General features: G+C 62.1%; 3 protein-coding genes across 6 annotated transcripts in view; 2 read left to right on the forward strand and 1 right to left on the reverse strand.

The window, feature by feature from the left end:
• Positions 1-295: 295 nt before the first annotated feature.
• RNPEP (arginyl aminopeptidase) lies at positions 296-5,639 on the reverse strand. The gene is made up of 11 exons (XM_030473019.1): positions 5,167-5,639; positions 4,924-5,064; positions 3,815-3,963; positions 3,225-3,341; positions 2,868-3,103; positions 2,646-2,759; positions 2,323-2,435; positions 1,929-2,037; positions 1,458-1,682; positions 977-1,119; positions 296-545 (listed from the first exon to the last, which is right to left on the reverse strand). Exons 1-11 carry the CDS (start codon positions 5,614-5,616, stop codon positions 381-383), a joined length of 1,962 nt encoding a protein of 653 aa, XP_030328879.1. The 5' UTR covers positions 5,617-5,639; the 3' UTR covers positions 296-380.
• Positions 5,640-6,352: 713 nt separating this feature from the next.
• LOC115602468 (uncharacterized protein ENSP00000471857-like) lies at positions 6,353-16,385 on the forward strand. Its single transcript, XM_030473642.1, is given in 6 exon segments — positions 6,353-6,405; positions 14,465-14,891; positions 14,893-15,050; positions 15,399-15,505; positions 15,870-15,998; positions 16,063-16,385. Coding segments are annotated over 5 exon segments (1,128 nt in total). The 5' UTR covers positions 6,353-6,405; positions 14,465-14,480.
• Positions 16,386-16,951: 566 nt separating this feature from the next.
• The window catches only part of NAV1 (neuron navigator 1), a 46,415-nt gene continuing 35,578 nt past the window's right edge, over positions 16,952-27,788 (forward strand). For all 4 annotated transcript variants that reach the window (XM_030473021.1, XM_030473023.1, XM_030473022.1 and 1 more), the window contains exon 1: positions 16,952-17,918. In XM_030473021.1, coding sequence (XP_030328881.1) covers positions 17,252-17,918 — 667 coding nt within the window. In that variant the 5' untranslated portion in view covers positions 16,952-17,251. The remainder of the gene's footprint in view (positions 17,919-27,788) is intronic.

Genomic DNA, 27,788 nt, shown 5'->3' on the forward strand with positions numbered 1-27,788 from the left:
ACATCCAGCTGCATGCTGGATGCTTCCCACACTGCAGAGGGGAGAGGAGCTTTACTCCTTTACAGGTGGGACCGGTGACGGCTCGGCAGGAGCCCGGCAAGGACCAGCCCTGAAGATGCCAACGCCAGACCCATCCCTCCTGTACCAGCACCAGGAGAAGCCACCAGCCTCCTGGAGCAACCTGCGCATCCCTGGCCAGAGCTGGCAGGGTCCCCATGTGGGCTGTGAGCCTGGCTCCTGGGCAGGAGGAGCAGGAGTCCCGCTGAGGCTGCCCACGGCTCATTGGGAACAGGAACAGAGGAAAAAGTACAGCTTTTAATCAGGAAAGGTGCAGTGAAGGAGGGAGCAGCGAGGTCCTGCCGAGGAGCGCCCCGGCTGCACTAGGCCTCGGCCACCTCCATGCCCAGGATCTTCTTGACGTAGTTCTGGACGTGGACATGGAGCTGGTGAGCTGTCGCAGAGAAGGTCTCCATGGCCAGGGCCCGGGCTGGCTCTGGCCCGGCCCACATGGCGCGGTAGAGGGGCAGGGTGTACTTCTGCTTCCCCTGCGGAGACAGCGTGGGGGTCAGAGCCCAGCCTCCTCCCTGGCTCCAGCGGGGTGAAGCCCCTGCAGCCCCACATCTCCCCTCCCAGGGCACAACACCCCCTGCAGCGCCCTGCTCTTGACCAGAGAGAGAACCCAGAGGAATGGGACAGCATGATAAATGCCACCATGGGCAGCCCTTGGCACTACAGCACCTCGAGAGGGGGGAAGACGACCTTGGAGAAGCAGCGTGTGCTTGAGCCCAGAACCCCCCGTGTGCTGGGGGTTGGAACTGGATAAGCTTTAAAGTTCTTTCAACACAAACCAGTCTGTTCCCCTATCGATAGCAAGAGCCACCCCCTGGCCCTCTGGCACCGAAGGTCCTGTGCCCCATGCCCATCTCTGCCCCAGTGGCATGCTGCCGGGCACAGCCACCACTGCCCAGGGACAAACCTGGCTGTGGAGGAAGTCCTTGACCTTGCTGTACTCGGCCTCAAGGTTGTTCTTGAGGATTATTTGGCACCAGCGGAGTCGCAGCTCGGCGTTCTGGCACCTGGACACCTTTGGGTACATCTTGCTCAGCCTTTCCACGTTGCCTGCAAGAGGGGGATCATCACCATCCACATGGGAGCTTTTACTTAGCTCCTGCTCCGAGGAGACCCAGCGAGCCCATCCTGGCTATGCTGCAAACCCTCTGGGATGTCCCCGTACATCTTAGGGACATGCTTCCCTGCCTTTCCTTTCCCCACCACACAGCTAGAGGCCTCCCAGACACCAGGAACCGCGCTGCTGGACTGCAGTGGAGACGGGCTGATGGCCATGCACCCATGAGTCCCCTGATGTGGTCTCATCCCTGGCCAACTGGTTGGACCAGGACACATCACCCCGTGTCCCCTCTGGGCAGCAGAGCCCCGGGGGGTGAGCTGGCCCTCACCTTGTGGCAGGGGGGATTTCTGCAGGACCTGGTCCAGGAAGTAGACCAGCTGGTACGTCCTCCAAGCCGTGATGTCCACGGCTTCAATCACCTCCATGTTCAAGCCATCGGCTGCCCAGAGCTCTGCCAGCTCCTCTGCCGGCTTCATCAGCGCGTCCCCCGGCGAGAGGTCGGGCAGGAAGGGCGGCCAGCCCGGCGTGTCCAGCCAGCGGCTGAACTCCAAGCCTGCAGGGAAGGAAGGAGGGAGGGAGAGCTGAGCCCCACGGCGGGGGCTGCCCAAACTGCCTCCTCTGAGGGCATCCCCAGCACCAGCAAACCAGGATGGGGACAAGGCCAGGAGCAGCAGCGGTTGTCTCCAGTGAAACACACAAACCAACGTGCACAGGGTCTGAGGGGACACGGGATGGCTCCGACACCCATGGGTGCTGGTTTGCAAAGCAGTGCCCATGGCCAGGAAGGTGCTGTGCTGACCTGGGATGGAGTCCACACCTTTCTCCTTCAGCTCTGGGAAGTACTCAAGGAAGAAACTGAGGGCATCGTCCGCTGTGATGCTCTGGAACTTGAACCGGTTCACGTAGGCCTGCGGGGATGGCAGGACATGGTGCTGCATGTGCTCACCCCGGCAGTGCTGCTCCATCTCATGCGGGTTTAGCCTTGCTGAGCCCATGCCAGCCCCCCCAGGACACCTCTGAGCATTGCCACCAGCATGGGGCCAAGCTCTGCCCTCATCTCATCCCCCTGTGAACATCTCTGTTTCTCATCTCCTCTTCCTCTCCCCAGCAGCCCTGTCCGGCCCATCCTTCCCACGGTCCCATTGTGCTCCCACCAAACGGTTTCATGCGACTTGGCACCTCCTCGTACTGACCTGGAGGAAGGCATCAAACTTGCTCTCGTCCCCCACAAGATGTGCCAGGTAGCTCACGAAGCAGAAGCCCTTCTCGTAGGGCGTTTCGTTGTATGTGTCCTCGGGATTGATCCCTAGAGAAAGGGAAAGCTCTCAGGAATCTGCACAGAAAACAGCCCTCGTGCTGAGATTCCCACTTCCTGAGCTGGCTGTGCGCCTGTCATGTCCCTCCTGGAGCCATCGCCTCCCTTGGGCCCCAGCACCGGTTGTATTGCAGCCAGGAAGCCCCCCAGCAGCAGGACTGCCCTAACCCCACACCTCGCTTCCCCGGGAGCCCCCCAGACCTGGCTCAATGACCAACCGCAGCTTGTTGAGCGGATGGTCCTCGCCGGTGGTGTCCATGTGCTGGCGCAGGAGGGCTCTTCCCGTTGCAGCCTCCAGGCACGTGTACGCCAAACCTGGGCAGAGACAAGAGGGAGGCGTTTGGAGACCCAGGGGAGGGAAACAGCGTTGGCTTGTGAGCTGGGAGAGGAGGAAAACGATGGGGACTTGGCGAGGCCACGCACCATAGACCTCGGTGCAAATGCGCCTCTGGGCGTACATGGTGAAGCCCTCGTTGAGCCAAAACTCGCCCCAGGAGGCGTTGGTGACCAGGTTGCCAAACCAGCTGTGGGAGATCTCGTGGATGATGACATCGGCCAAGGAGCGGTCCCCGGCCAGCAGGCACGGCGTCACGAAGGTGAGGCAGGGGTTCTCCATCCCGCCAAACGGGAAGGAGGGCGGCATGAACAGGATGTCATACCTGCCGGGGAAGGGAATACGGACCGGTCAGACCCACCTCCTCCTGCGGATGCGATGGGATGATGGAGCGATGCTCCCTCCCCGGCCCCGGGAACAAGGTCCTTCGGGAGCAGGAGCCATACCTGCCCCAAACATAAGGTCCAAAGAGCTTCTCTCCAACTGCCAGGAACTCCTCAATCACCCCATCGTACTCCTCCTTCGCAGCCTCGATCAGGCAGGGCTCGGCCCAGACACGGCTCCTGGTCAAGTGCATAGAAGAGGAACTTTCAACCTTTGGTGGACTTTCACCCTATTCCTTCATCAGCCCAAACCCACATGTGTTTGTTCCACAGCAGAGTAACAGCTGATAAAGGAAGTTCATGAGACTGCTAGTGCAAACTGCTCTGATTTCTTTCCTTGTCTGAAAGTCAAAGGGCTTTTATATGGTGACTGTGACAGCTGGAACCTGAACAAAGCACCGGCCTTGGGGAGATGTGGGGCCCTCTGTGAACGGGGACCCACTGCTCCCATTGATGTGCATGGGGCTGAAACGAGCAGAGCCAGGGCCCCTTGGGAGCTGAGGGGACCAGCACCGAGAGCAAGGAGCAGCCGTGCTCTGGGGGGGACAGCACCAGTGCACAGCACCGGGTCGTGCTCTGCAGAGCCCAGCGGTGCCGGACAGGCCCAGGAGCTTCACCATGCAGCTCAGTGAGCCCAGTACAGAGCCACGTACCTTGGGCCGACGTCAGCAGCCACAATGTCCCCGACGGCCAGAGCGATCAGGTAGGAGGGGATTGGCTGGGACATCTTGAAGACGAAGGTGTTGTCTTCCTTCTTCTCCCAGCTTGTGGCACTCATCACAGCCACGAAACCCTCAGGGACCTGGACATGTAGATAAACACACCTATTATATCCATAACGTATGGAGTGGGATGTCAGCTAACCCACCTGGGGACGCTGCGATGTCTGCAGGTTTTGGGGGGCAGAGCAGAGCAGCAACGCCTTGAACTCCAACTCGGGATCACAGCTGCATCCCTGCAGCAGCATCGCTCAGCTCTGGGGCTCAAACACCATTTGGGTGCAATTGGTCACCCCCCTCCTCCAGCTGTGTCCCCCCACTCAGCTTGTCCTTGTCACTCTTCCACTGCTACACACACCAAGAGCAGACATCCCGCTGCCCTCAGGCTGCTATGGGGCAAACCCAGGGGTCTCTGTGATAGCTAGAGGAATTACTTAGACAGATGGCAGTGTTCAAGGCCAGGTTGGACACAGGGGCTTGGAGCAACCTGCTCTAGTGGAAGGTATCCCTGCCCATGGCAGGGGGCTGGAACTGGATGAGCTTTACGATCCCTTCCAACCCAAACCATCCCATTATTCTGTGATGCTCCGAAATGCAGCAGCAGAGAGGTTTACAGAGTTGATCCCAGCAGTTAGCTGGTATTTGGGCATCAAGCACTGAGTATTTCAACCACCTCTTGCTGTGAGAGAACTTCCAGTGGGACACCAGCACGTGTGCCCGCTTGCAGCCATCGCATGGAGCAGCATGTGCTGGGGGGAGAAGCACGAGCCCCATTGGGGTCAGCTTGTGTTCCTCTGGAGAGGAACACAGGAAGAAAACAGGAGCCTGAATGAACGATTTCTTGGTGCCTTCTCTGCTGTGGGGCCAGCGCCGAAGGACTTGAAGGGGTGTGATGAGCAGCACGTCCAGTGAGCTGTGTCACCAGGTGATGATGCTGCAGCGATTTGGCGCATCCCAACAGGTCGCTGCCCGCTCCCATGTGAGTAACCTCAGGGTGAGTTCTGCTCCGCCGGGTGCGGGAGCACCCTGGAGGTGCCGCTTACCTTCACCGTGGCTGAGTAGGTGCATTTGATGGACGGGGTGTCAAAGCAGGGGAAGAAGGACCTGTTGAGGACAGCCTGGCCTTGGGTGTACATGAAGGGCTTCCGCTTCCCTGCCGTCTGCTCGGGCGCCAGCCAGCACACCTATGGGGAGAGCAGAGCCGAGCCGAGGCCACGGTGAGGGGCTCACCCTGGGGTGCTCCCTGCCGGGGGCGGGGGGTGTCCCGTTCCCCGCACCCCGCTCACCCCGGGCCCGTCGCCCGCTTCGTAGTCGATCTGCAGCGTGAGGCGCTGCCCGTCGCGGGCAGGGCTGGGCAGGGTGATGACCAGCGCTTGGCCAAAGCTGGCAAAGGGCTGGATCTGCACCGGCAGCGGCTGCAGCGCGTCCGGCGCGGGGTCCCCATCGCGGGGGTCCCCATCACAGAGGTCCCCGGTGGGGGGGGTGTCCCGGTCGGGGGGGGTGCCCGGGGGGAGCAGCGCCGCGCGCCTCACGCTGACGCTGCGGTGCGTGTCGAGCCGCAGCTGCCCCCCCGCGCCGCCGCGCGCGCGCAGCAGCTCGAGCCGCGCGCTCCCGCGCAGCCGCCCCGCGCCCGCGCCCGCCGCCGGGAAGGCCACGCGCAGGGACAGGTGCACGTGCCGCAGCGACCACGCGCCCGCGCTGCTGGCCGAGGCCGTGTCACCGCCGAGCGCCGCCATGGCTGCTGCGGGAGGGGGCGGGGCCACGGGGAAAGGGGGCGGGGCCAAATGGAAATGGGCGTGGGTGAACGGAAAGGGGCGTGGCCAAACGGAAAGGGGCGTGGCCTCGGTGAGGGTGGTCCTAGGGATGGGGGGGGCGGGATCCCGGGGAAATCCAGCGGGATCCCGGAGGGGAAAGTAGGGGGATCCATAAGGGAGACCCATGGGGGATCCATGAGTGAGGGAATCCAGGAGGGATCCGGAGGGGGGATCTGGGGAGAGACCCACTGAGGAGACCCATGGAGGAGGACTCATTCGGGAGACCCAATAGGGAGAGCCATGTGGGGTCGGGGTGGGGAATCCATAGGGCATCCATGGCAATCCATGAGGGGCATCCAGGGGGGTCCGGTGCGGGGATCTGGATAGAGACCCGTGGGGGAGACCTATAGAGGATGCAGGGGGGGATCCATTTGGGATACCCATGGGGAGACCCGGGAGGGATCCGGGTAAGGGGAATCCATGGGGGGCATTCGGGGGGTCCGTGGGAGGGTCCAGGCCGGGATCCGCGGGGAGGGGACCCCGAGGGGGGGACGGACCCAGCGGGGAGCTCCATGGGGCGATCCGGAGGAGGGGTCCCGGGGGGGACTCCCAGGCTCCGCGTCCCGGCAGCGGCACCAGGGACCGGGCGGGGCCGGGTCCCGGGGGCCGGGCACGGGCCTGCGCGACTCCTCCCCGGGGCCGGCCCGGGCAGCGCGGGGTCCCTCGGCCGCTCCGGGGCCGCGGCCGCGGCGGGACGGGGCGCAGCGAGCTGTGAGTGCCGCAGGGACCGGCTGCTCTGCCCCGGGACCGGGGGTAACGGGGTGGGGGGAACCCCTGCGGGGGCCGGCGGTGGCTGCGGAGGGGACAACCGGGCGGGGACGGCAGATGATGGGGGGCACCCGGTGGGGACCGAGGTGCTGGGGTCGTGCTGCGGTGACCGGCGGTGGCAGCGCCTGGGGGTGACCGACTGGCACCGCCTGACACTAGGGGCAGCCCCCATGTTCCCCTCGTCTGTGCCCCCCAATGTCCCCGTCTCTCCACGGGGGCCCTGTCTCAGCAGTGGGACCCACAGCGCGGACAGCCCTGGGAGCAGCGCGCAAATTCCCATGTCCCACTGTCCCCCGGACACCCCCATGTGCCCCCCGGTGTCCCCTGGACCCCCATCCCTGGCAGAGGGGGGGGCTGGAGGCAGCTGTCGGGGCTGCCTGTTCCTGCCTTGCACCCCCAAACCAGCCCCGGTGGCAGGGGTGACATGGGGAAACTGAGGCATGGCAGCGGCTGGAATGGGTGCTGGTTCTCCAGGGAATATGTATCGTGCTGCCCCACGTCTTGTCTCTGCAGGCGGAGCAGCTCATGGTGTCTGACCCCATTTTTGAGCATGGGAAGATGCTGGAGGGTCTGGGGCACCTGTGGGTCCTTGATGGATGGGTGCTGTGGGGGTTTTGGCTGGGATTTAAATGCTGTTTTCGCTGGTAGAAAAGGGGTCTGGTGTGTGCTCAGCCACCCTGGGGGATGCTCTGACACCCCAGGGATGCTCAGCCGTGCTCGGATGCAGGGATGCCCGAGCATCCTTGGGGTGCCGGGGCATTCCCACATCCCATGTGTTGGTGCCGGTGCTGTTGCAAGGTGGGGTTGGACCCCCCCAAACACACAGTTTCGTGGCTGGGGAAGCTGAGTCAGGAAATCCCGGCTGTCCCAGCCGGATCCTGGCTGAGTCATTTGCAGGAGCTGAGTAACTGCCCTCCATGGGTGGACAAGAGCTGCCTGTTCTGCCTGCTCTGCCCACCCCGTGCCTCAGTTTCCCCCCAATGCCACACGTCCCTGGCACAGGGAACCCACTTCTGAGGGACCAGGGTGGGTCTGAACAGGGGAAGATGGGGTGGAATGGGAAGTGTGGGGCTGAGTGATGGGAATGATGTCCCTGAGGTAGGATTTGGGCCTCCTCCTTCTGCTGCGGGAGTCCCCAGGCTGAGTGTTGGTGTGTGGGGAGGGGGATGGGGATGAGGATTGGGATGAGATGGGAACGAGGATTGGAATGGGGATGAGGACAGGAACAAGGATGGGGATGGGGACAAGGACTGGGATGAGATGGGAATGAGACTTGAAATGAGAATGGGATGGGATGGGAATGGGGACAGGCATGGAGACAGAGATTGGACTGGGATGGGGTCAGGTATGGGGCTGGCAGGGGCTGGAGCAGGGCTCGGGGTGCAGGGGGGGACTCTGTGGGGCAGGAGGGGACGCCGTGGGGCGACGGGGCGGCCTGGCTGGTCGCGGGTTATAAATAACCCGCGGAGACACGAGGTTCTTTCCTGCTGCCCTCCCTGCGCTGCAGCCCCATGGACAGGAAAAAGGTGTTTCCGCTGTGGACGGGAGCGGGGCCCGGATGGGGACACGGGGAGAGGCCACGGGCAGATGGGGGGGGCAGGTGACCCCCCCCCCGGGCTCTGGTGCTGGGGGTGCAGCCGCTGGGCCTGGCTGGAGCCGTGGTGGGGACGGGACATGGTACCACCGGGCTCGGGCGCCCTGTCCTGCCCCCGGTGGCGCTGCGTGCCCGGGGCCATGTTCCTCCTTCCTGGCTGGACCAGGATCCATATTGGAGCTGGGAGAGCTGGAGCCGGGGCTGTGGGGAGGGGGGTCCCTCGCGGTGACTGTGACCCTCGCAGAGCTGTGGGATGTCCCCTCACTTGGCCCTGGGGAGGTCTGACCCCAGCAAAGTGATTTGGGGACATCAGCCCGGGATGGGGATGGGAGTCCTCACCATTCGTTCCCACCCCCGTGGTGACCCACCCGCCGGTGTGCTGGCAAAGGGGTGACAGTCCCCTGTCACCTTGCTGGGATGCCCCTTGGGGGGCAGCTGGGGCAGCTCCCTCTGTCCTCAAGGATGTACCCCACGCAGGGGGGCAGTGACAGGGATGTGTCCCCAGGGGTGGGGTGGCTGGGACCACGCTGGCTCTGCCTGGCACGCCGTGTGTGTCCCCAGGGAAAATCCGGCTCCTGTCCCCAGCCTGCGCAGGCTCCGGTGGCTTCCCTGCTGCATTTCCTGGCACATCCTGAGCCCTGCTCATTAGCAAGCGGCCTCTAACGAGCTTTGCACGGCCGTGCTGTGGGTCTGGGCAGTGTTATGGACATCGGGCACTGCTGCCGGATTAACTGCCTGGATCAGGGAATGCTCATGGGGAGGGGCCCCGGCACCCAGCCACTGCCGTGGGAAGTGACAGTAACAGCAGAAAGTGGGATTTTCCTTATCCAGCGGCTGCGGGAGCTGCGTTCCGCGCTGGCTGGGCTGGGCCACAGAGGGGATGCAGCCGGGAGCCCGGGTGCTGCCCTGCAGGCACCAGGGGTTGGGGTGCCCCAAGGCATCGACGGGGAGGGGATAGGTGGGGACAAGCCACCCATCCCCAGGGCCAGCTGGGGCTGTGGGGCTGGTGTCCTGGCATCCCCTCACTGCCAGGATGTGGGAATTGGGCTGTGAAGGTCTCGGCTGTGCTGTGGGAAGTGGGTTTGGGCTGGGAGCCAGCACTCGAGTTAATGCCTCCCACTGTTTGCCTGGATCCAGTGGGTTCCCCGACTCTCACGGAGGGAAGGAGGTGGGAGCTGGAGGAGTTGGGTTTGTTCTTGCCCCCCACCCTCATCCTCGGCTCCCACTGGACACGGCCGTGGAGCCCATGCGGATGCGGCTGAGTGGTGTCACCTCCGGCAGCGGAAGCTCCCCCTGCCCGGGGCCAGGCGATAAGTCACCGAGTCCCGGCTCCTCCTCCGCCCCTTCTGGCTCCCGGATGGGGCGTCCGTCCTGGGGAGGACACACCATGGGGTGGACGAGGCGGGAGGCGGGAGTGCTGCCCTCCTCGTATGGGCTGCTCGCTGCGGGCACTGGGATGCTTGAGGGATGCACAAAGGATGCTCAAAGGATGCTCGAGGGATGCTCGAGGGATGCTCAAGGGATGCTCAGGCTCCCCTCTGGGTGTGATGGCCCCACGGTGGCTCTGTTATCTGCATGCCTTCGAGGTGGAAGGTTCAATTTCAGCTATAAGAGGATGGTGGGACCGGAGCTGCTGCCTGCTCTGGAGCTCATGGGGGGTGCTGGGATCGGGGTGGCATTGCCACCCCCTGCCTGCCTCTTCCAGCTACATGTGTAAGTGGCCATCCCCGGCTCTTTGGGGATGTTGGCATCAGGAACACACTTGGGGTTGTTCTGCTGAACCCTGTCACTGGAGGCTGGCAGGGGTGGGGGGGGTCAGGCACCGCTGCAGCCCCCAGGACCTGAGCAGGGAGCTGTTTGCCAGCAGCTGCTGTGGATTTGCAGTTCATTGGAAAATCCACTCATCCCATTAAGGGCTCCCCGTGGCTTTTGCTTTCCATTGCAGATCCCTGGTTGTCCCAAGGGAACCCCCTGGGGTGCTACCGGGGCTCTGCCAGGAAGAGTCCTGGCTGCAAGACAGGGATTCATTTATCGTACGAGGGATTATTGGGCTGAGAGGAGATTCCTCCCCCTTGCCCAGGTGAGACCTGACGGGGGCGGTGGGAATCACCCGTACCGGGGGGGGTTCAGTGGGGAATTGCGGCCGGGAGTTGATTTTCCCTCACCTGGTTCATTGCTCAGAGCAGATTTGGCCCCAGCCTGAAGCTCAGTGGCTCTGCAGAGCTCAGTGAAGGCACATACCCAGCCCAGGCTGTGGCTCTGCCCTCGGGGTTCAAGCTTCTGCTCTGGACCCTTTGCTGTGTCCCCACCCCACACTCCCTGCAGCATTTTCCAAATCCTTAACTTAATTTGGGGGGAAAACGACGGTTCTGGGTAGCCTGAAGCCCCGGCTCTGCTCGTGGGCTTGGAGAGACAAGTGTTGGGAGGACAGACAGGCAGTGGGGGGCTCATCCGTGGGGATGCGCCGCCCGTGCCAGGACGGGAAGACAAGCCCAGCTCCCCCCCGATCACCACCGCACACGTCTGCATGCGGCTGCAGCAGCATCTGCTCAGTTGATGCGTTTTGCAGCCCCATCAGCGAGGCCGAGAGGCGCCGGGGGGTCCCAGATCGACGGGGGTCCCGGATCGAGGGCTCAGGACCGGGGGGGGGCTGTTTCCGCACGGTGCTGGCGAGCACAGATGCTGCGACATCTGCTCCAAAGTGCCGGGAGCAAAGGGCAGGTCCGTGATGCGGGAGCGCGGCTCGATGAATGATGCAACCGGCTGAGCGGGGCTGCGGCCGAGGCGGAAGTTTATCCGAGTGTCCGAGTGCCTGCACCGGGGCTGCGGGATGGCTCCTGGCCAAGGGCTCGGTCCAGCCAGGACAAGGCGCTGCGGGATCCTCAGCCCCGTGGAGTCACAGAGGGTTTGGGAAGGTTTGAGGGAGGTTTTGGAGAGGTTTCGGGGAGGTTTTGAAGCCTTATGGAGGTGCAATGGGAAACGTTGCTTTTTCGCCACAGTGCTGGATGCTGAAGCAAGGGGAATGGCTTTAACCTGCCGGGGGGGAGATTGAGATGAGCTCTGAGGCAGAAGCTCTTCCCTGTGAGGGTGCTGAGGCGCTGGCACAGGGTGCCCAGAGAAGCTGTGGCTGCCCCATCCCTGGCAGTGTTCAAGGCCAGGTTGGACACAGGAGCTTGGAGCAACCTGCTCTAGTGGAAGGTGTCCCTGCCCGTGGCAGGGGGTTGGAACTGGATGAGCTTTAAGGTCCCTTCAACCCAAACCAAGCTGTGGGTCTATGAGGGCACCCTGGGCTCTGCGGTGGCCGGTGGCTCCCGTGTCCCCCTCGGCAGGGCCGGGGGCGGAGCTGTCCAGCACCGGCGCCTCCTGAACGGCCCCAGCGCCGCCGGGCCGGGGCTCCCCCGCTGCCCCCCGGCACCCCTCACCCCGGCACCCCGCACCGCGGAACCCCGCACCGCGGAACCCAGCGGGCTGGGCCCGGGGGTCGGGGCTGGTCCCTCTGCCCGAACCGCTCCGGGCAGTCCTGGTGTCCCCCTCCGCTGCCCCGGGGCAGGTCAGAGCCGCCGTGCTCAGCCCCGGCGAGGTGAGGGATCCGCGAAGGGGACACCAGGCACCGTGGGACCCTGCCACAGGGAGCCGGGACATCCCCGGGTACTGTGGCCAGCGAGAGGCCTTCGGCACCGGGGCTCCTTGCACAGCCTCTCGCATAGGTCCTCGCACAGCTCCTGGCTCTGTCCCCTCAGCAGGATTTGTGCCCGGCAAAGCCCATCCCGGGCACGATTTGGTTTCGGTCCTGTCTGCGGGGCTGTTGGTGGCAGAAGCTGCTGCAGTCGGTGCACTGAGAGCTGAACTCTGCTCGGAGCAAGGTTTTATTGACGTGGGTTAAGTGCCTAATGGGATTGCTGCGGAGAGGCTGGAGCAGAGACCAGTGCTGTGCCTGATGGGCTGCGCATCTCTGCTCCTACTACAGGCCGTTTCCATCCTCCTGCCCCAGCCTGCAGCTCATCTCCCAGCAGCTCCCAGAGCATCGAGCTGTGGGGAAAAGCCCGGCAGAGCAGCGCTGCCCGGGCGCCCCCTGAACCCCCCTGGAGCCAGACACCCGGCACTGCCCCTCCGGAGAGGGGAGCGGGAAGGAGCCCAGCCAGGGCTCAGCGCTGTGGCACTGGCAATGTCCCAGGCACTGGCAGTGTCCCAGGTGGTGACACGGGCTGGCCAGGTCCCGGTCAGGGCACGGGGGCCGGAGGGATGGGGCTGGTGGCTGAATCAGCAGCTTGTTCTGCTCTGAAGGCTCTTTCCTGCCCCCGCTCCCTCTGTTTCTCTTAGGAAAGTTTGATGTCCCTTGTGCCACAAGGAGCCTTTTCTTTGTCCCTCTTCCGAGCGTGCCGGGGAGGCGGCTGTGCTGGAGCCATTCCCAAAGGCAGCTCGGGCCGGTTCCTCGTTCAAGAAGCACACGGCTGCTTCGAGGGGCAGCTGTGTCGCAGCACCAGGACCTGTCCCTTGGCACGGGCTCAGCTCCTCACCCGGCTCTGCTGCCGGTCTCAAGGGTGGCTCTTGATTTACGGAGCTGCTCTGCAGGATCCGTCCTCCTTTATCCCTATTTACCAGCCTGGTTTCAGCTCCCTCACCCCGAGCGGAGGCCGTGACAGGGTGGGGAAACTGAGGCACGAAGTGGCAGCAAGATGCCAGCAAAGGATGACGGGTTTCATGCCTTTGTGCATCACCAAGTGTTCGTGCTCAGGCTCCTGCCACAATTATCCGGGGGGCACAGGGCAGTTTCATCCCCACCAGGGATCTATCAGCTGCAAGAGATAAGAGAGAAGCAAATTTAATCTGGTTTATAAAAGTCACCCTGAAACGTTTCAGGAACAGTGAAATGCTCGCGGAGCCATTGGCTGTTCCCTTGCTCAGGTGATGGAATGGCTCCAAAGTGGATCTGTTTCAATGCTGGGGGTGCTCCAGTGACCCCCTCACATGGGAAACGGGGACACGAAATGAGACTGGGGCTCCAGGCCCCTGTATTCATTTCTGGCTGCTAAAATCTGACATGAGGGATGCATTTGGACACTGGGATGAGGATGTAGCTTGAGCTCCAAGCACAACAGATGCCTCTTTGAAAGAGATGCCTTCAGGGATGTGCTGGGTTGTGCTTGCCCTGGGATGAAGGACACGCTCGGCCAAGGCTGTTTCAGTGTGAACACCCATGTCTTTGTGGAGGAATCATCTGAAGGGATCAGAAGCCATCTCATCTCTGGGCTTAAAGGTCTTTAATTCAGGGGAAACTGGAGTTCAGCGCTGGAGGCAGTAGCTGTTGGCTCAGTGCTCTGGATTTGAACTCTGGAGCTCATACACCTTGTGTGTATTTGCTGCTTTCCAGCACCACGGGACCCAGTGACCCCACGCTGGTACCTGGGGAGGCGACAAGGCTGAAACCCCCAAATCGAAGCGGCAAATTCCTGGTGCTCCCGTCACTCGGTGATGGCAGCAGCTGGTTCCCGAGAGCTGCTCCGGGCACACGGAGCTCTGCGCCCAGTGGCATTAAAGGAGAAAGTTGTTTCCCTTTGGAGCTAATTGCGGAGGAGCCGCCTGTGCCTATGTAGGTCACGCTGTAACCTGTTTTAGCCAGGCAGAGCGGTGCAGGACACTGGCGTGACGTGGTGCTCCCTGGCTGCTGCAGGGGCAGAGCTCGGATGGGGCAGGAATCAATCTGGAGGCAGATGAGGAGTTTGGAAGAAGAATCATAGACTCATAGAATGGTTTGGGTTGGAAAGGACCTTAAGATCACCCGGTTCCAATCCCCTGCCACGGGCAGGGACGCCTCACACCAGACCACGTCACCCAAGGCTCTGTCCAACCTGGCCTTGAACGCTGCCAGGGATGGAGCATTCACCACTTCTCTGGTCTAGAGTGAGGTGTCCCTGCCCATGGGAGGGGGTTGGAAGGGTGATCTTAAGGTCCTTTCCAACCCAAACCATTCTATGATTCCATGATTCTGTGATTCTATGACTAGGAAATGGTCTCAGGTGTCTGGGAGATGGTCTCGTTTGACCAGGAGGTGGTTCTGAGGACAAGGAGAAGGTTTTGGGTGGCCAAGAGGGGCGCATCCTGCCTGTGATGCAGCCCTATCTGCTGGGGGTCTGTGCCCATGAGGCCTTGCTGCAGGGACCTGCTGCAGGGACCTGGGATGGGGCTGCGCAGGGTCCCTGGGGGAGGATGTCACAAGTGCCGTGGGGATCCCTGTGGGGGGACATCACATGTGTCCTCCCTCTGTGGGATGCTGTGGCCTCCCCCGGGATGAGGCCATTGGGCACCACAGTCAGCAGGGGCCAAGCCCAAGGTCTGGTGTGTCTGCAGGGATGTGGGTGCCCCCCATGGCCACCCCTCGCCCTGCTCAACCCTCCTCTCCCCCCGCAGCCTCGCCAGCACCAGGATGAACGGGACAGCCAACATCAACCCTGCCGGCCGCAGCCACTTCGCCTCCGCCATCCCGGTGCCCCGCGCTATGGCCCACGGCAAACCTCACACCACAGCCCCCCCCAGCACCATGGGGCCCCACATGTCCCCCAGGGCTCTGTCCCCCCAGCCAGCCCCCGGCCCCAAGACCCTCAAGCCCAAAGGCAGAGCTGCTGGCCGTGAGCGGGCCGAGGGCAGTGGGGGCAGCCCTGGTGTCCCCCGTCGTGTGGGGCAGAAGGTCCCGGCAAGACCCCTGGTGCCCCCCGGGAAGTGGCCAGAAGCAGGGGGCAGTGGGAGGAGAGGGGCAGGCAGGGCAGGGGAGCCCACTGAGCTGCCCAAGGCTCCCCCAGCACAGGGCAGGGCTGGGGGGCGGCTGGGGGGGGGGCCTAGGCAGGGGCAGTGGGGTGACCGTGGCAGGGACGGCAGGTGAGCCCCACAGTGGCTCGCAGGGCAGGGGTCCTGTATTTGGGTCGGGGGCCATCACCTTCTCCTCGGGTGCCCCACACAACCACCCCGTCACTGCCACCGTGGCACCCTTCCAGTACCGGTGAGTCCCCGGGGATGGGGGGTATGGGGACAGGGGGACACGGGGAGGCAGTGGCATGGTGGGGGCGGTCATGGGGAATAGTGAGGTTGGGTCTGGGGGCTCTGCCCCACAGGGAGGGTTCCCACTGGGTTTGGGGTGCTGGGGGTTCTTGGGGCACCCATGGGAGCAGGTGTGGGGCAGGGGATGGGCTCAGTGGAGGTGCCCTGGGACACCCCCTTGCCATGAGACCAGTGTCCCCAAACCCTGGCAGAGCCCAAGGCATCACGTTTGCATCTCCTGGGGGTCCCCAGCCGGCTGCACCCCGCGATGTGCCCCCGCTCCCCCACCCTGACCCCGCTCTGCCCCCAGGCTGCAGGAGCACCGGGAGGAGGGTGACGTGTGCCCTGGACTTGACACCGACCCCGGAGGCCCGAGTGAGTCCAGGGGGGTTTGCTGGGAATGGGGGGGTCCTGCCGGTGGGTGCCGGGGGGCAGAGGGTCGTGTGGAGCTCAGACCCCACGGAACGGGATCCGAGGGGGAACCCCCACATAAGATGTGCCCCAATTCCTCTGGGAACGACACGGCTGCAGGTGCCGTGTCCGGGGACCCCCATTGCCAAAACCCTACAACCAGCGGTGTGGCCAAACCTGGGTGCAGGAGCCACGCTGGCATTCCCCATGGTCCAGCCCCCCCCATGGCAGCATCCCCCGTGGTCCAGCATCCCCCATGGCAGCATCCCCCATGGTCCAGCATCCTCCATGGTCAGCGCAGGGGGACTGTCCGCTCCAGTGGCGCCGCCGGGACAAGGCCCTGCTTGGCTCCTTTCCCTCCTCTTCCCAGTTTCCCGGCGAGCTCCAGGAATGACCCATTTCCAAGGAGCTGGCGTGGAGCCGGGCGGAGGCGGGTACCGCTGGCTCCCCACACCCCCCGCGGGGACACCCCCGTTCTCGGGAGCCGAACGAGCCCCCAGTACGAGCTCCCCATCGCGGTGCTGGGGACAAGCCGGTCTCCGCCGGCGCCTGCTCTGGGGCAGGTTTTGGGGGGCGGCTGCTGGGGGAGATGCCGGGCGGCGGTTGCCAGGGCAGCGGCAGCGGAGGAGGGCGGGATGCTCCAGGGATGTGCAGGGAAGGGGAAGAAAAAGAGCCGGGAACTCCGCTGGGTGATGCGAAGGGACAGAAGTCGGTCAGAGCCGCGGGGCTGCGGAAGGGGCCGGATCTTTTCCCTGGCTCCGCACCTCCAGCGGGCCTGGAGGGGACAGGGGACACCGGGAGGCCCCAGGGGTCACCTCGGCAGCCCCACCATGACACGGCACGCCCAGATCTGCGCCCCGCAGTGAGCCCTACACCCAGGCCATAGCTGTGACAGCCCTGCAGCCGGAGAGCGGCTCCGGGGTGCCGCTTGTGCACCCCAGCAATGATAACACCGGGGTTTTTTGGCCACCCTTCGCTGTCCCATCCAGACCCGGGGCATTTCGGGGCTCCTCAGCACCACCACGGGCTGGACCCCGATCCCCCCCGGCTGGGGGCTATGCTGGGGGCTCACCCCCCACCCCGCTCTCCCCACTCCCCATCCCGGCAGCGCGGTGATGGGCTCTAATGCGATATTTTCCGGCGGTTGCCATGGCAGCGCGCGTGAGGTCACCAAATAGACTTAATTCACCCCTCCCGGGGGACGGGTAATTAATGAAAACTGATGATAACCAGATCCCGCTCCCCCCTCAGCCCCCCCACCACGGAGGGGCCCCGCTGGGGGGGGGTCATGGTGTCCCTCGGCGGGGGGGGTGGGTGTCTCGGGGCCCTTCCAGCGCCGTTTGGGGTGAAAAGGGGAAGTTTTGGCCCCCCGCCCCCCCGGGGCTCCGCTCGGTCACTCCCCCCCCCCCATCATGCTCATCCCCGCGCGCGCCCCCGCCCCGCCCCGCCGCGCGCGCCCGCCGCGCCCCGCCCCTTGCCCGCGCCCGCGGGGCTCGGAGGAGGGCGGGCCCTTTTTGTTTGCCCCCGACATTCCGCTGGTTCGCAGTGTCCCGCTGGCGGCGGAGCGGCGAGGTGGGGCCGCGCTGCTCAAACCCCCTCCTACAGCCACCCCATCTCCTCCCCGTCCCGCTCCGCCCCGGCGGGGCGGGCGCTAACGGCGCTTCTCTCTCTGTCTCGCCCGGTGTCCTCGGTGCCGCAGCAACAGCAGCAGCAGCGGCGGCGGCCGGCGGGTTAAATGGTTGCAGCGCGGGGATGCTGGGGAGCAACCTCAAGAGCCTTCCCGACGTGGAGCTGGGCGAGGAGGAGCGCGGCTACCGGCGGGGCCCCGACGGCGGCGCGGTGATGCCGAAGCGGGCGAAGGCGGCGGCGGCGGCGGGGCCGCGGGGCGCGGAGCTGCGCGTCTTCAAGGCGAGCAGCGCGGAGGGGCGGCTGCCGACCGGCTCCAACCTGCGCAAGCAGAAGTCGCTCACCAACCTGGCCTTCCTCACCGACGCCGAGAAGAAGCGGCAGCTCTACGAGCCCCGCTGGAGCGACGACATGGCCAAGGCGGCGGCACCGGGGGCGGCGGCGGCGGGGGGCGGCCGGGGCGGTGGCGGTCCCCGCGGCCGGGAGGCGCCCGCCATGTCGCGGAGCTTGTCCCGCTCCGAGCACTCGCTGCTGCCGCCGCGCCCCGCCGGCCCCGCCAAGCCGCCGCCCGCCGGGAAGCCCAGCCGCATCCCCCGCGGGCCCTACGCCGAGGTGAAGCCCCTCAGCAAGGCCCCCGAAGCGGGCGGCGGCAAGTGCGACGACGAGCTGCTGGGCGGGAAGGGGCCGGCGGTGGCGGCGGGCTCCGAGGAGAAGCCCTACCTGAAGGTGGACCCCGAGCTGGTGGTCACGGTGCTGGGCGACCTGGAGCAGCTCCTCTTCAGCCAGATGCTGGGTGAGTGCTGCCATCGCGCCCCAAGGGGCTCGCCGTCGGGAGCCGGCGTTGGGGGGTCTTGGAACCCTCGGGGGGAGCCCGATGGAGGCGGTGTCGTGTCCTGGTGCCGATGAGCAGGGATGCCTAGGGAGAAGGTGCCATCGGCCAGCTCACAACCACCTCTGGCCTTGGCTCCAGCCTCCTCACAAGGAGCAATGGAAGCTGGTGGTTGAGCTCGTCCTCCCCCACATGCATCCGGTCACCCCTTGTCTCGATGCCCCACCAAACACAATGGAGGTGCCACCGCTGCTCCCCGCCATTGCCATCGGTGTGGCTGCCCCTGCGGGTTAACATTGGCTGCTCTCGCTGAGAGGCTGCGGTGGAGGTGCTGTGCGTAGGGTCCACGCTGCTGCCTGTGCTTTGGGCAGGAGGCTTCAAATCCAGAGCTCCTCCAACGCCTTGGGCTGAGGAAGGTTCTCCAAGGATGCTGCTACCAGGTTTGCTTGAGCTGGTTTCAGCCCATGGCCACTGGCATCTTGCTGTCCTGGTGGGTTTCATCCTTGAGCCACACATTGTGTGGCTCGTGGTGCTGGGTCTTGGTACTGGCATGTCCAGCCCTCGTGTTTCCCTCGTGCTGATCTCTAGGAACCCGTGGCAGCCTCGGGAGCCCTCTGTGTCCTGCTGAAGCTTGTTCTCCCCCCGCATCCCAACCGGCAGTGCCTGTGGGCTTGGCTTGGGCAAGGACCGCTGGGGGCTTGTGGCTCCAGCGAGCTCTGTTTGGTCTGACAAACTGGTGTGAGAAGGTGGCAAATGGCCTCTGCACAGCCATTAGTGCTCCCTGCGCCTGAGCTAGCCGGGTTTAAAGCCCTGGTTGGTGGTGGTGGGGGAGAGCAGTGGTACAGGCAGGGCTGGGAGTCCTGGTGTGTCCTGTCCCTTCAGATTCCCTGGCTGGGACGCCCTTTTAGGAGCGCAGGAGCTTCTCTGGTGCTTGGAGAGCTGGCTTGAGATGCCTTCTGCTGGCTGCACTGAGAGCAGAACTCTGCTGTGGGGAGAAGGGGTGAGATTCACCCCGGCTGGGGCTGTGGGGCAGGTTTGGGAGGTGGAGTGAGCTGGAGTAACGAGCCCAGGAGGGGTACCTGTAAAGCTGTGCTTGCTGAGGCCACTTCCCTGCTGCACACACAGGAGCCTTTGGGTTGGCACAGCCCCTGCTCCAGTGCAGGGCTCTGGCACAGCGTGTGCTGCCACATGGGCATGGAGCCTCCCAGAGCATCACCCTCAGCCAGGCTGGTGCTTACCCGGCCCCATCCTTGCCCCGGCAGGGGTCTGGCAGCTGCTGGAGCATCTCGGGGCTGCACAAGCAGCTCATGGGCAGCCTTAGGGTGAACTCAAGGGGGCAGGAGCAGGCTGGACACGGGAGGTCAGCCCCACAGCAATGGGGGGCTCATGGGCATCCATGCCCAGCCCTGCTGCTGTGGTAGTACCAGAGATGCTGCCAGCAGGACAGGGGCTTGTGCCCCCCACTGAGGAAGACCATAGGTTGTGGAAGTGCCCCCAATACCTGCTTTGTTTCTGTGGTGGTTGCTTTGCTTCTGTCTTCCTCAGGGCCTGCTTCAGGGCGCCAGGGCTGCCCTTGACCTTGGGCGGTGTTGAGCATCCCTTTGGACTCCACTTATATCTGAAGGCTTGGTCAGCTGGTCTGTGAGGTCCAAACTCTGCTGAATCTGTGCTCTGAACCCCTGCTCTGTGTATGTGCTGAAATAGATAATGTCTGTGATGTGAGGGCTGCCAGGCTCCCTGTGATGGGGCCTCAGTGCTGGTTGTCCAGCGTCCAGTGGGGACAATGCCTGGGGTGGACAAGGCAGGAGCTTAACCCTGCTGAGACGTTGGTTTCCTTCCATGGGGCTGTGCTGCTCGCGTCCATCCGGGTTGTGCTGTTGAGTCATACCTACCTAACCGAGCCACCCATGACCTGGCATGTCCTTGGCAGCCCGTGTGATGGGGATGCCAAGAGGAGCATGGGGACGTGTGGAGAAGGGAGCAGCGTGACAGTGGTGGCTCCATCACTTCATACGTGCTGGCAGCAGAACCGCGGCTGGGGGTGCTCCAGCCTGGACACAATGAGCTTCTAGTCCTGACCCCTTTGCTCCTGGTCTGGTGTGATCCAGGCAGATGAAACCTTCACTGCGGGTGATGGTACCTTCCACAACCTGACTCCTCGAGGGTGAGGTTATTCCTGCAGTGGGAATGGACCCAGAAGGGACAGGACCCCTTTGCTCAGGAGAGTGGGCTTCAAGCCCTGCCAGGGCTGGTGGGTCGGGCCAGGAGAGGAGCTTTCTGCTGGTTGCTACAGGAGGTGCTTGGGAGGGAGGGCAGGTTTCTCTGCTGTTCTCTTGGGTTCTTTCGGCAAGAGAAACATCAGCCTGAGCTGTTTGCCTGTGTCTGCTGGAGCACACCATATGCAGAGTGGCACGAGAAGATCCACGAGCTTGGTTTGTGCTGGGAAGCTGCGGAGCCTTTCAGCCTCTGCACATCTTGTTGTCCTTGAACTGTTGACCTGTATTGAGAAGCCAGAGCTGCCTCTGCCTGATCCAAGCTTCCTGCTCCACTGGGCACCGTGGCTTGTGGAGACCTTGCGCGTCTTTGGTCTCCACACCTGAGTTCTCATCCCTGCCACGTGCTCCTCGTGCCAGAAGCACTCCCAAGCCTCTGCTGACCAAAAACACAGTTTATTTAGTGGTGGCCAAATGTTGCCTCTCATTCGGTTGCTGCTGCTGTGTCATCTGTTTGATGGCACCGAAGCCTTTGTAGAGCTGCTGGAGATGAAACCACAGTTAAAGCAGAGCAGCGTGCACAGGACGGGAGAGGTCAGTGGCACGCAGCCACCACATGTGCTTTGTAGAGGCTATTTCCATCATCCAAATTATACTCTTCACATCAAGCAAAGACCGAGGCTTCTCATCAGGGCTGGCTGGCAGCTGGGGTTGCTCATTACCCCAGTGCCCAGCCATGGGATGGAGGGTGGAAGGAAAGAGATCGTGGCACAGCGTGCTGCGGTGCCGGCGGCATTCCTGCGCTTCCCTAGAGCTCCCCTGAGCACCTCGAGATCCTGCTGCCTCTTCTGCAGCCATTTCCTTGGCCAACTCTTGCTGCGTATGGTGCTTCTTAGGTGGCTGCTAATTCACATCAGTGGTGCATGGGCTGGAGCCCAGGCAGATGGGCTCCTTGAAGGGTTGGAGCTTCCCATTGCATCCGACTGTGGTCGGTTTAGAAAAGAAACCGCTTGGCTGGTGTCTGACGTGTCTCGTGCAATCACACTCCTGGCTCTGGCTGAGGTGGCCCCAAGGAGATCCCCTCCTGATGACTTTCCCTGCTGGCCAAACATATGGTATGGGATTAAAAGGAGCACCTCTGCCCCACAGCGTTCCTGCCTCTGCCCCACGGTGTTCCTGGCTGTGTAATCGAGTGCTAACAGGCTTATTGCAGCGATGGCCAGGCTCCCTGGCAGGAGACCATGGGGAGGTCAGAGACCAAGCAGCTCTTCACAGTGACAGGAGCGGGTTATTGCCTCGTAAAACGGTGTGGCTGTCCTGATGCCATTGTCACGCTAACGTTATTCCTCTCTTAAGGCTCCTGAGTGACGAAGTCGTTGGGGTGGGGATTTATTTCCTTCTGGCCACAGATACAGACTCTTGTGTTTGAGGAGAAAGGGGAGAGGTATGTGGTTGTGTGGCAGCTTCCAGCCTGCTCTTGGGAGCTTGCAGGGAGAAGTAGATGTCTCCTCTCTGGCTGAGATGGCTGCAGGGAATGGGGAGAAAGTCTGGACCCCAGAGCTTTCTGCTGCAGCTCTTTGGGATATGCCACGTTCCTGGTGATAATGGTAGTGCTAAACCCCCAAATAACCCAGGTTTGGCTTTACAAATTTCCCATAGAAAAGCAGCAGAGCAAACACTTGAAGGCAAAAGTATTGGGGCTGCTCTGCCGAAACAAAATGCTCCCCGCTTTGGGAGCCTGGAAACCATTGTCAAATGGGGTTTTCCAGTGAGTGCCTCTGTCTCGCCCCCAAATCCAACATTTGTCCACTGAGAACACATGTACATGGATGTAAAATTCTGTGCAGCTCTGGGAAGGTTGTTTGGGGTGTGCTGGTGGGATGTGACCATGACGGGGCCTGGGCCATGTCCCCAGAGTGGCTCCTGGGGGGGTTTGCTCTGTTCTGGGTGCCTCGGGAACGATGTGCTTCCCGCTTGGGTGGCACTCGGGGAACTGGTGGCAGTTCTGGATCCTTCTGGAGAGTTCCTTCTTGATGCCCTTATCCCTGGCTTTGCGTCTTTGGCTTCTCATGCTGCCACACGTGTCTCTGTGCCCACAGCCCTTCCCTGGCATGAGCCCCCTCTGCCATCACCCTGTTGTGTCCCTTTAGGTTACCAGCTCGTCGCTTGTCCGGTCCAGAGCATCCTTTGTGCCACCATGTGCATGGCGTTCGGTGCTCCATGTGTGTGGTGACAGCAGTGTCCCAGGGCTATGTGTGTGCCCTGCCTCTGGTGACAGTGGCACTGCGGTTAGAGCCCAGGCGTGAAGCTGCTGAGTCTGCATCCACTCACTGGGTGGAGCAGGGATGGCTCCATCCATCAGGGGTGGCTCAGTCCTGGTCCTCTCCAGGCTTCACGCCTTGAGGGTGTCTCGTACAGGGATGTGGGGTGTGGGAGATGGGACACGGTGTGATCCTGCCCTGTCCTCTGCCCTGCAGAGCCACGTCCTCCTCTGGGCTCATCCAGCGGCGCTCCCGGGGGAGCCAGGGGAGGGCTTGGTGGTTCTGGGGCTGGGAAGCGGTGAGCTGGGGAAGGCAGAGCCCTCGTGGAGGGGCGAGGAGCGAGAGGGGCTCTCACGCTGCTGCATTGCAGCTCGGAGCCGGGAGCCAAGCAGCGTGGAGCTGGGAAGGCAGAGGATGCTGCATTGCAGGGCTGAGATGAGAAGCTGTGCAAATGGAGATGTGCTTGTGTCAGGGCGGGTGTGACACTGAGGAGCGGTGCCCGGCGTGCCCGCTGCTCTGCTTGGCTTTCCTCTGATCCGTTCCTGCCACGTTTTGTTCCCTCATTCCTTCCGCTGTTGTTTGTCCGATCGAGGCAGTTGTGTGTGTTCCATTAATTCAGGAGAAGGGTTGGGATTCACCTCCCGCTGGAAGGAGCTGCTGGAACCCGCGTGGGGAGCTCAGCACCGGGCAGGAGGTTATCCTGGCTCCCGGGAGCAGCCTCACAGCAGGGCGATGGCTGGAGACCCTTGTGTCCCCTGCGCAGGGGCCAGCGCAGCGTGAGCTCCCCAGAGGTGCTGCATGGGCAGATGTGTGCGGAGCACATCCTGTGCCAGGGGTTCGGCTGCGGGATGGGAACCTTTTCTGCTCAGTGACCTGGAAGGATGGATCCTGGCTGAGCACTACGTTCAAAGCCGTAGCTCAGGTACGGCCCCGTGGCTGGTTATTTATAGCCCTGTGAGATTTCAGCATCGCCATGGACTGAGAATAACTCACTGATGAGACACTCGGAATCACACATCCCTTGCCCATGCGCAGCATTGTTGCCTCATACTTCCTGCATGTTGGTGTAGGGAATGGCTTGGTTGTGGCGGAGGGAGATGGAGATGAGCTCTGAGGCAGAAGTTCTTCCCTGTGAGGGTGCTGAGGCGCTGGCACAGGGTGCCCAGAGAAGCTGTGGCTGCCCCATCCCTGGCAGTGTTCAAGGCCAGGTTGGACACAGGGGCTTGGAGCAACCTACTCTAATGGAAGGTGTCCCTGCCCGTGGCAGGGGTTGGAGCTGGAGGAGCTTTAAGGTCCTTCCAAGCCAAACCAGGCTGGAATTCTATGAAAAGGACTTTACCCTGGTGTTTTTTCTACCCTGGGATGAGCTGGTTTCTTGTGGCACAGCTCCATGGCCATGCCCTTGGCAGGACACTATTGGCCTTTTGTGGGGAGCGTGGTGGGGACCCCTTCACGTGTGGGCTCTGTAAAGCCCACTTCAGGGAGAGCAGCCCTTCCCTTTCATAGCCAGCATATGGGGAGCTGTGGGTGCTGGCAGGGAGGGATGTGCTTGAGGAGCAAGGCAAAGGAACCTGCTGTTCGGGCTGAGACCTGCGATGTTGAAACTTGTCTCTTTAACAAACCCCTGGGGCTGGAAGCCTTAGATGCTGTCAGGGTGTTTCCAGTTCGCTTTATCTCTGCCTTGGCATTATATTTCCAAGCTGATGCAAACAAGTGGAAGAACAGATAGTGGCTAATTCGCATTGATTGCGCTGGGAGCTCCCCGAGGTGAGCCCGGGCTGGCAGGAAACGTGCTGGGGCCATTCCATGGCGCGAGCGCGTCCCTCCTCAGCCGGTTCCCCCATCCTGAGGCTTCTCCCAGCCTTGATGGTTCAGAGGCTGGAGGCAGCTTTGCCAGGGCGAGTTCATGATGAACCAGCCTGGCAGTGGTTTGGCAGGCTCAGAGCGGGGAGCGCTGCTCTGTGTGAGTGGGGACAAGTGAGCATTTGGCAGATTGTGGTTGGGAATGGGGACTGTGAGCAACCTGCTCTAGTGGAAGGTGTCCCTGCCCGTGGCAGGGGATTGGAACTGGATGAGCTCTAAGGTCCTTTCCAACCCAAACCATTCCATGATTCTGACTCCCAATGTGCAGAGCAAAAGGAAGAGCAATAATGAAGTTCACTTTCCTCCCCAGTCCATCAGGGAGGACACAGATAGCGTCCTGGAAGCCGCTGCTCTGAGCCCCACAGCCAGGCTCTCCTGGGAGTGATGCTGCTGCAGGCCCAAAGGTGGGAGTGAATTGGGGAATCGAGTCTCCCTGTGTTGGTGCTTGGCCTGTTCCTTTCCCATCCCGCAGCATCTGGTCAGGGCAGGGGGTGCTCAGTGGGGACAGCCCATGGGCTTCCCTGGCCACTGGGCACAGTGGAAGGTCACTGCCCTGCATCTGCCAGAGACCCCGGGTTCATTTAAAACCATAACAAAACCCTTCCCATGGGATTGGCCTCATGCTGCACCTCGGGGTGGGCTCTGGGAGCAGAAGTGCCGGTGCGCAAAGAACCTGCTGGCTCCTGGTGGTGGGAGATCCTCTCCCAAATAACACGCACATAGACTTGGCATGGAGATAGGATCCTGCTCGGCCTGGAGAACGTGTTGTGTGACTGCTGGCCGAGAGGAAGCACCAGCATTTGCCTGACTCCCAGCTGCAGCCTTGAGTCTTTGTGCCTCGGGCTGTAGGTAGCTGGGGGCTCACAGATCATCTGCATGTTGTCTTCTGGCAAATTCCACTTTGAGCGTTCACCCCGGGTTGTTTGAGGGTGGATCTATCACTGTCTGGACTCCTGTCTCCCACTGTCAAGTGGTTAAATGTACCCAAAAGCTGGCTGCATCCTGACTGCCCAGGGAACAGCAGCACCCAAAGCAAAGCCCAGACCTGCTCCTCAGTGCTGTGCTGATGCTGCTGCAGATGTGGGGTTCATAGAATCATGAACTTAAAGCTCATCCAGTTCCAACCCCCTGCCATGGGCAGGGACACCTTCCACTAGAGCAGGTTGCTCCAAGCCCCTGTGTCCAACCTGGCCTTGAACACTGCCAGGGATGGGGCAGCCACAGCTTCTCTGGGCACCCTGTGCCAGCGCCTCAGCACCCCATTTACCAGCAGGCCAGGACCCTCTTGCCTTATGGGCAAGAACATCTGGAAGAGGCAGCAGCACCTTCAGCCATCTCATGTTCATCTCCCTGAGCCCTTTGAGCTGTGGTTCTGCTGCGCTGTGCCAGACATGTCCCGGTGCTGCCGGAGCATTAACAGCCATCATCCGGCCCCGGGCTGCAGAGTGCTCGGAGCCTCTGTGCTATTTGCAGTGAGTTTTCCAAGCTGAGCTTATTGGCTCTTGGGGATCTGCTCCCAGATGGAGAACATGTGGCCGGTTCCTGCAAGGGGAGAGGAACAGCCCTGCTCATAAAGCAGCATGGGGGATGAGGGAGGGAATCTCTTCCTGGAGCCTGTGAGATGCTTTGGGGGCTGTGCAGAGCGGGGCCTGGAGGTTGGCGTTTGAAAACTGCTCCAAAATCCCCTCTACAAGCAGATGTGTGTGACAGCGTGGCCGGAGGTGAGAGCCTGCTCCCCATCGGGTCGCTTCTTGGTGGTGGGGTAAATTCAGTAACCTGGGGGCAGGAGATCTTTGCACCGGTGGCGCTTCCCGCCCTGCTCATGAAGGCAAATAGCAAGTGATAAACGTTCCGGGGTGATTTCCTGAGCAAACAGTCATTGTGCTAAAAGTGGGGAAGCTCTTGGGGCTGCTGAGAGCCTCGCTGCTGGAACAGGCTGGGGGGGAGCGCCTGCAGAGCGTTACAGCACGTGAGGAGAGAGCCCAGAGCTCCGAATCCAAAGTAAATTTGCAAAGCAGCTCTTCCGGCCTCGCATTCCCAAGCGGAGCGTGTTCGGATGCACAGTGCTGCCATGCTGCTCCCCACAACCAGCGAAGGGGCGAAGCCGCCTTCCCTTTGCTCTGCTCCTGGTTTGCTCATCGCTGCGCTCAGGGGCAGAGGTGCCGATTTGTTTTGTTGCCAAGACCCTGGTTCCCTTTGTGGGAATAAAGCAATTTCTGTTTGGTTGAGACTCTCTGTAGCTTCAAAGACAAACCAAATCCGGGTTGCCAGCTTCTTTTTTGTATTGCAGGAGATGCCTGTTTTCCATCCCAAACCATCCATGTTTTGCAGCTCAATAGCACATCCTAGACAATGGCTTTAGAAATCAGACGCCTGCGTTTTGGACCCACAGTGCTGAGGCAATGCCAAGCAGCGCATGGGGTGCCAGAATTCATGCACATGGGGAGAGAGGAGAAGAAGGAGGAAGAAAAACTTGCTCCGATGGGATGTTTCCAAGGAGATCATGGTAATGATCTTCCATTTCCATATAGCTTTTCATCCCCTTGTGGGGTGTTCTTGCTCGCAAGCAGACGTTACACACATCCTGTGCGGAGAGTCCAGTGCAGCTTCTCCTTAAAATCCACGTTGTAGTGGGGAGGCTCCAGCTGCGGAGCGGGATCAGCCTTGGTGGGAGCAGCCCCTCGCACTGCGGGATGCTCAGGGATGCAGAATGTCCCTGCCCCTTGGCAGCACCCTGTGTTTGGCTGCTGAGCACAGCACATTGGTGTAGGGATTAACTTTGACATGGATCAATGGTGTCTGGGTATGTCTCAATCTTTCCCTACATCAGTGTGGGATGTGCCTGACATCAACCCGTGTCCATCTCGGAGCCGCACCGTGGCTGGACACACTCTGGCACTTGGCTCATTGGAGCGAGAGCCCTGTTATGAGCTGTTCAGGGCTCTGCAGAGGCTCAGCGAGGCCACATCCTGTGCGGGAGGTTGGGTAATATCCGATATTCCCTCGTCCTTCCGAGCGCCTCTTGCTTTCCAAGAGGAGGGAGGCAGGTCTGAGCCCTGCCTCTCCCTGCGCCCAGGGGGGTTTGCAAGAGCCACAGTTTCTAGCGCCTTCTTCTGTTGTTTCCCTTCCCTCTTCTCCTGCCCTGGGGTTCTTCTCTGGCCTGATGAATTTTTAAACAAAAACATGGTGAGGAGAGAACAGGAGAAAGGGGGGGAAAACCCAGGAGAGGACATGGGAGGTGGGGAAAAGCCTGTTCTCAAAACAAGAGTGATTCCAAGTGGAAGTTTAGGGTGTGTTTTTAATTTTAAAATTCCAACTAGTTTGAAGTCGTGTTATTGACAGGAGCAAATACCTTTCCTCTGCTCCTTAATACGCGCCAGCTTCACAAGGAGAAGCTGTTGATTGAAAAATACCATGGAATTACGAAGCAAAAGGCAGCTGCTGTGCCCTTCCACTCCTCCCTCGGGGTTCCTGGATGCAGGGGCTGAGGCTGGATC

This window comes from Strigops habroptila, chromosome 18, assembly GCF_004027225.2.
Source record: "Strigops habroptila isolate Jane chromosome 18, bStrHab1.2.pri, whole genome shotgun sequence".
NCBI lineage: Eukaryota > Metazoa > Chordata > Aves > Psittaciformes > Psittacidae > Strigops > Strigops habroptila.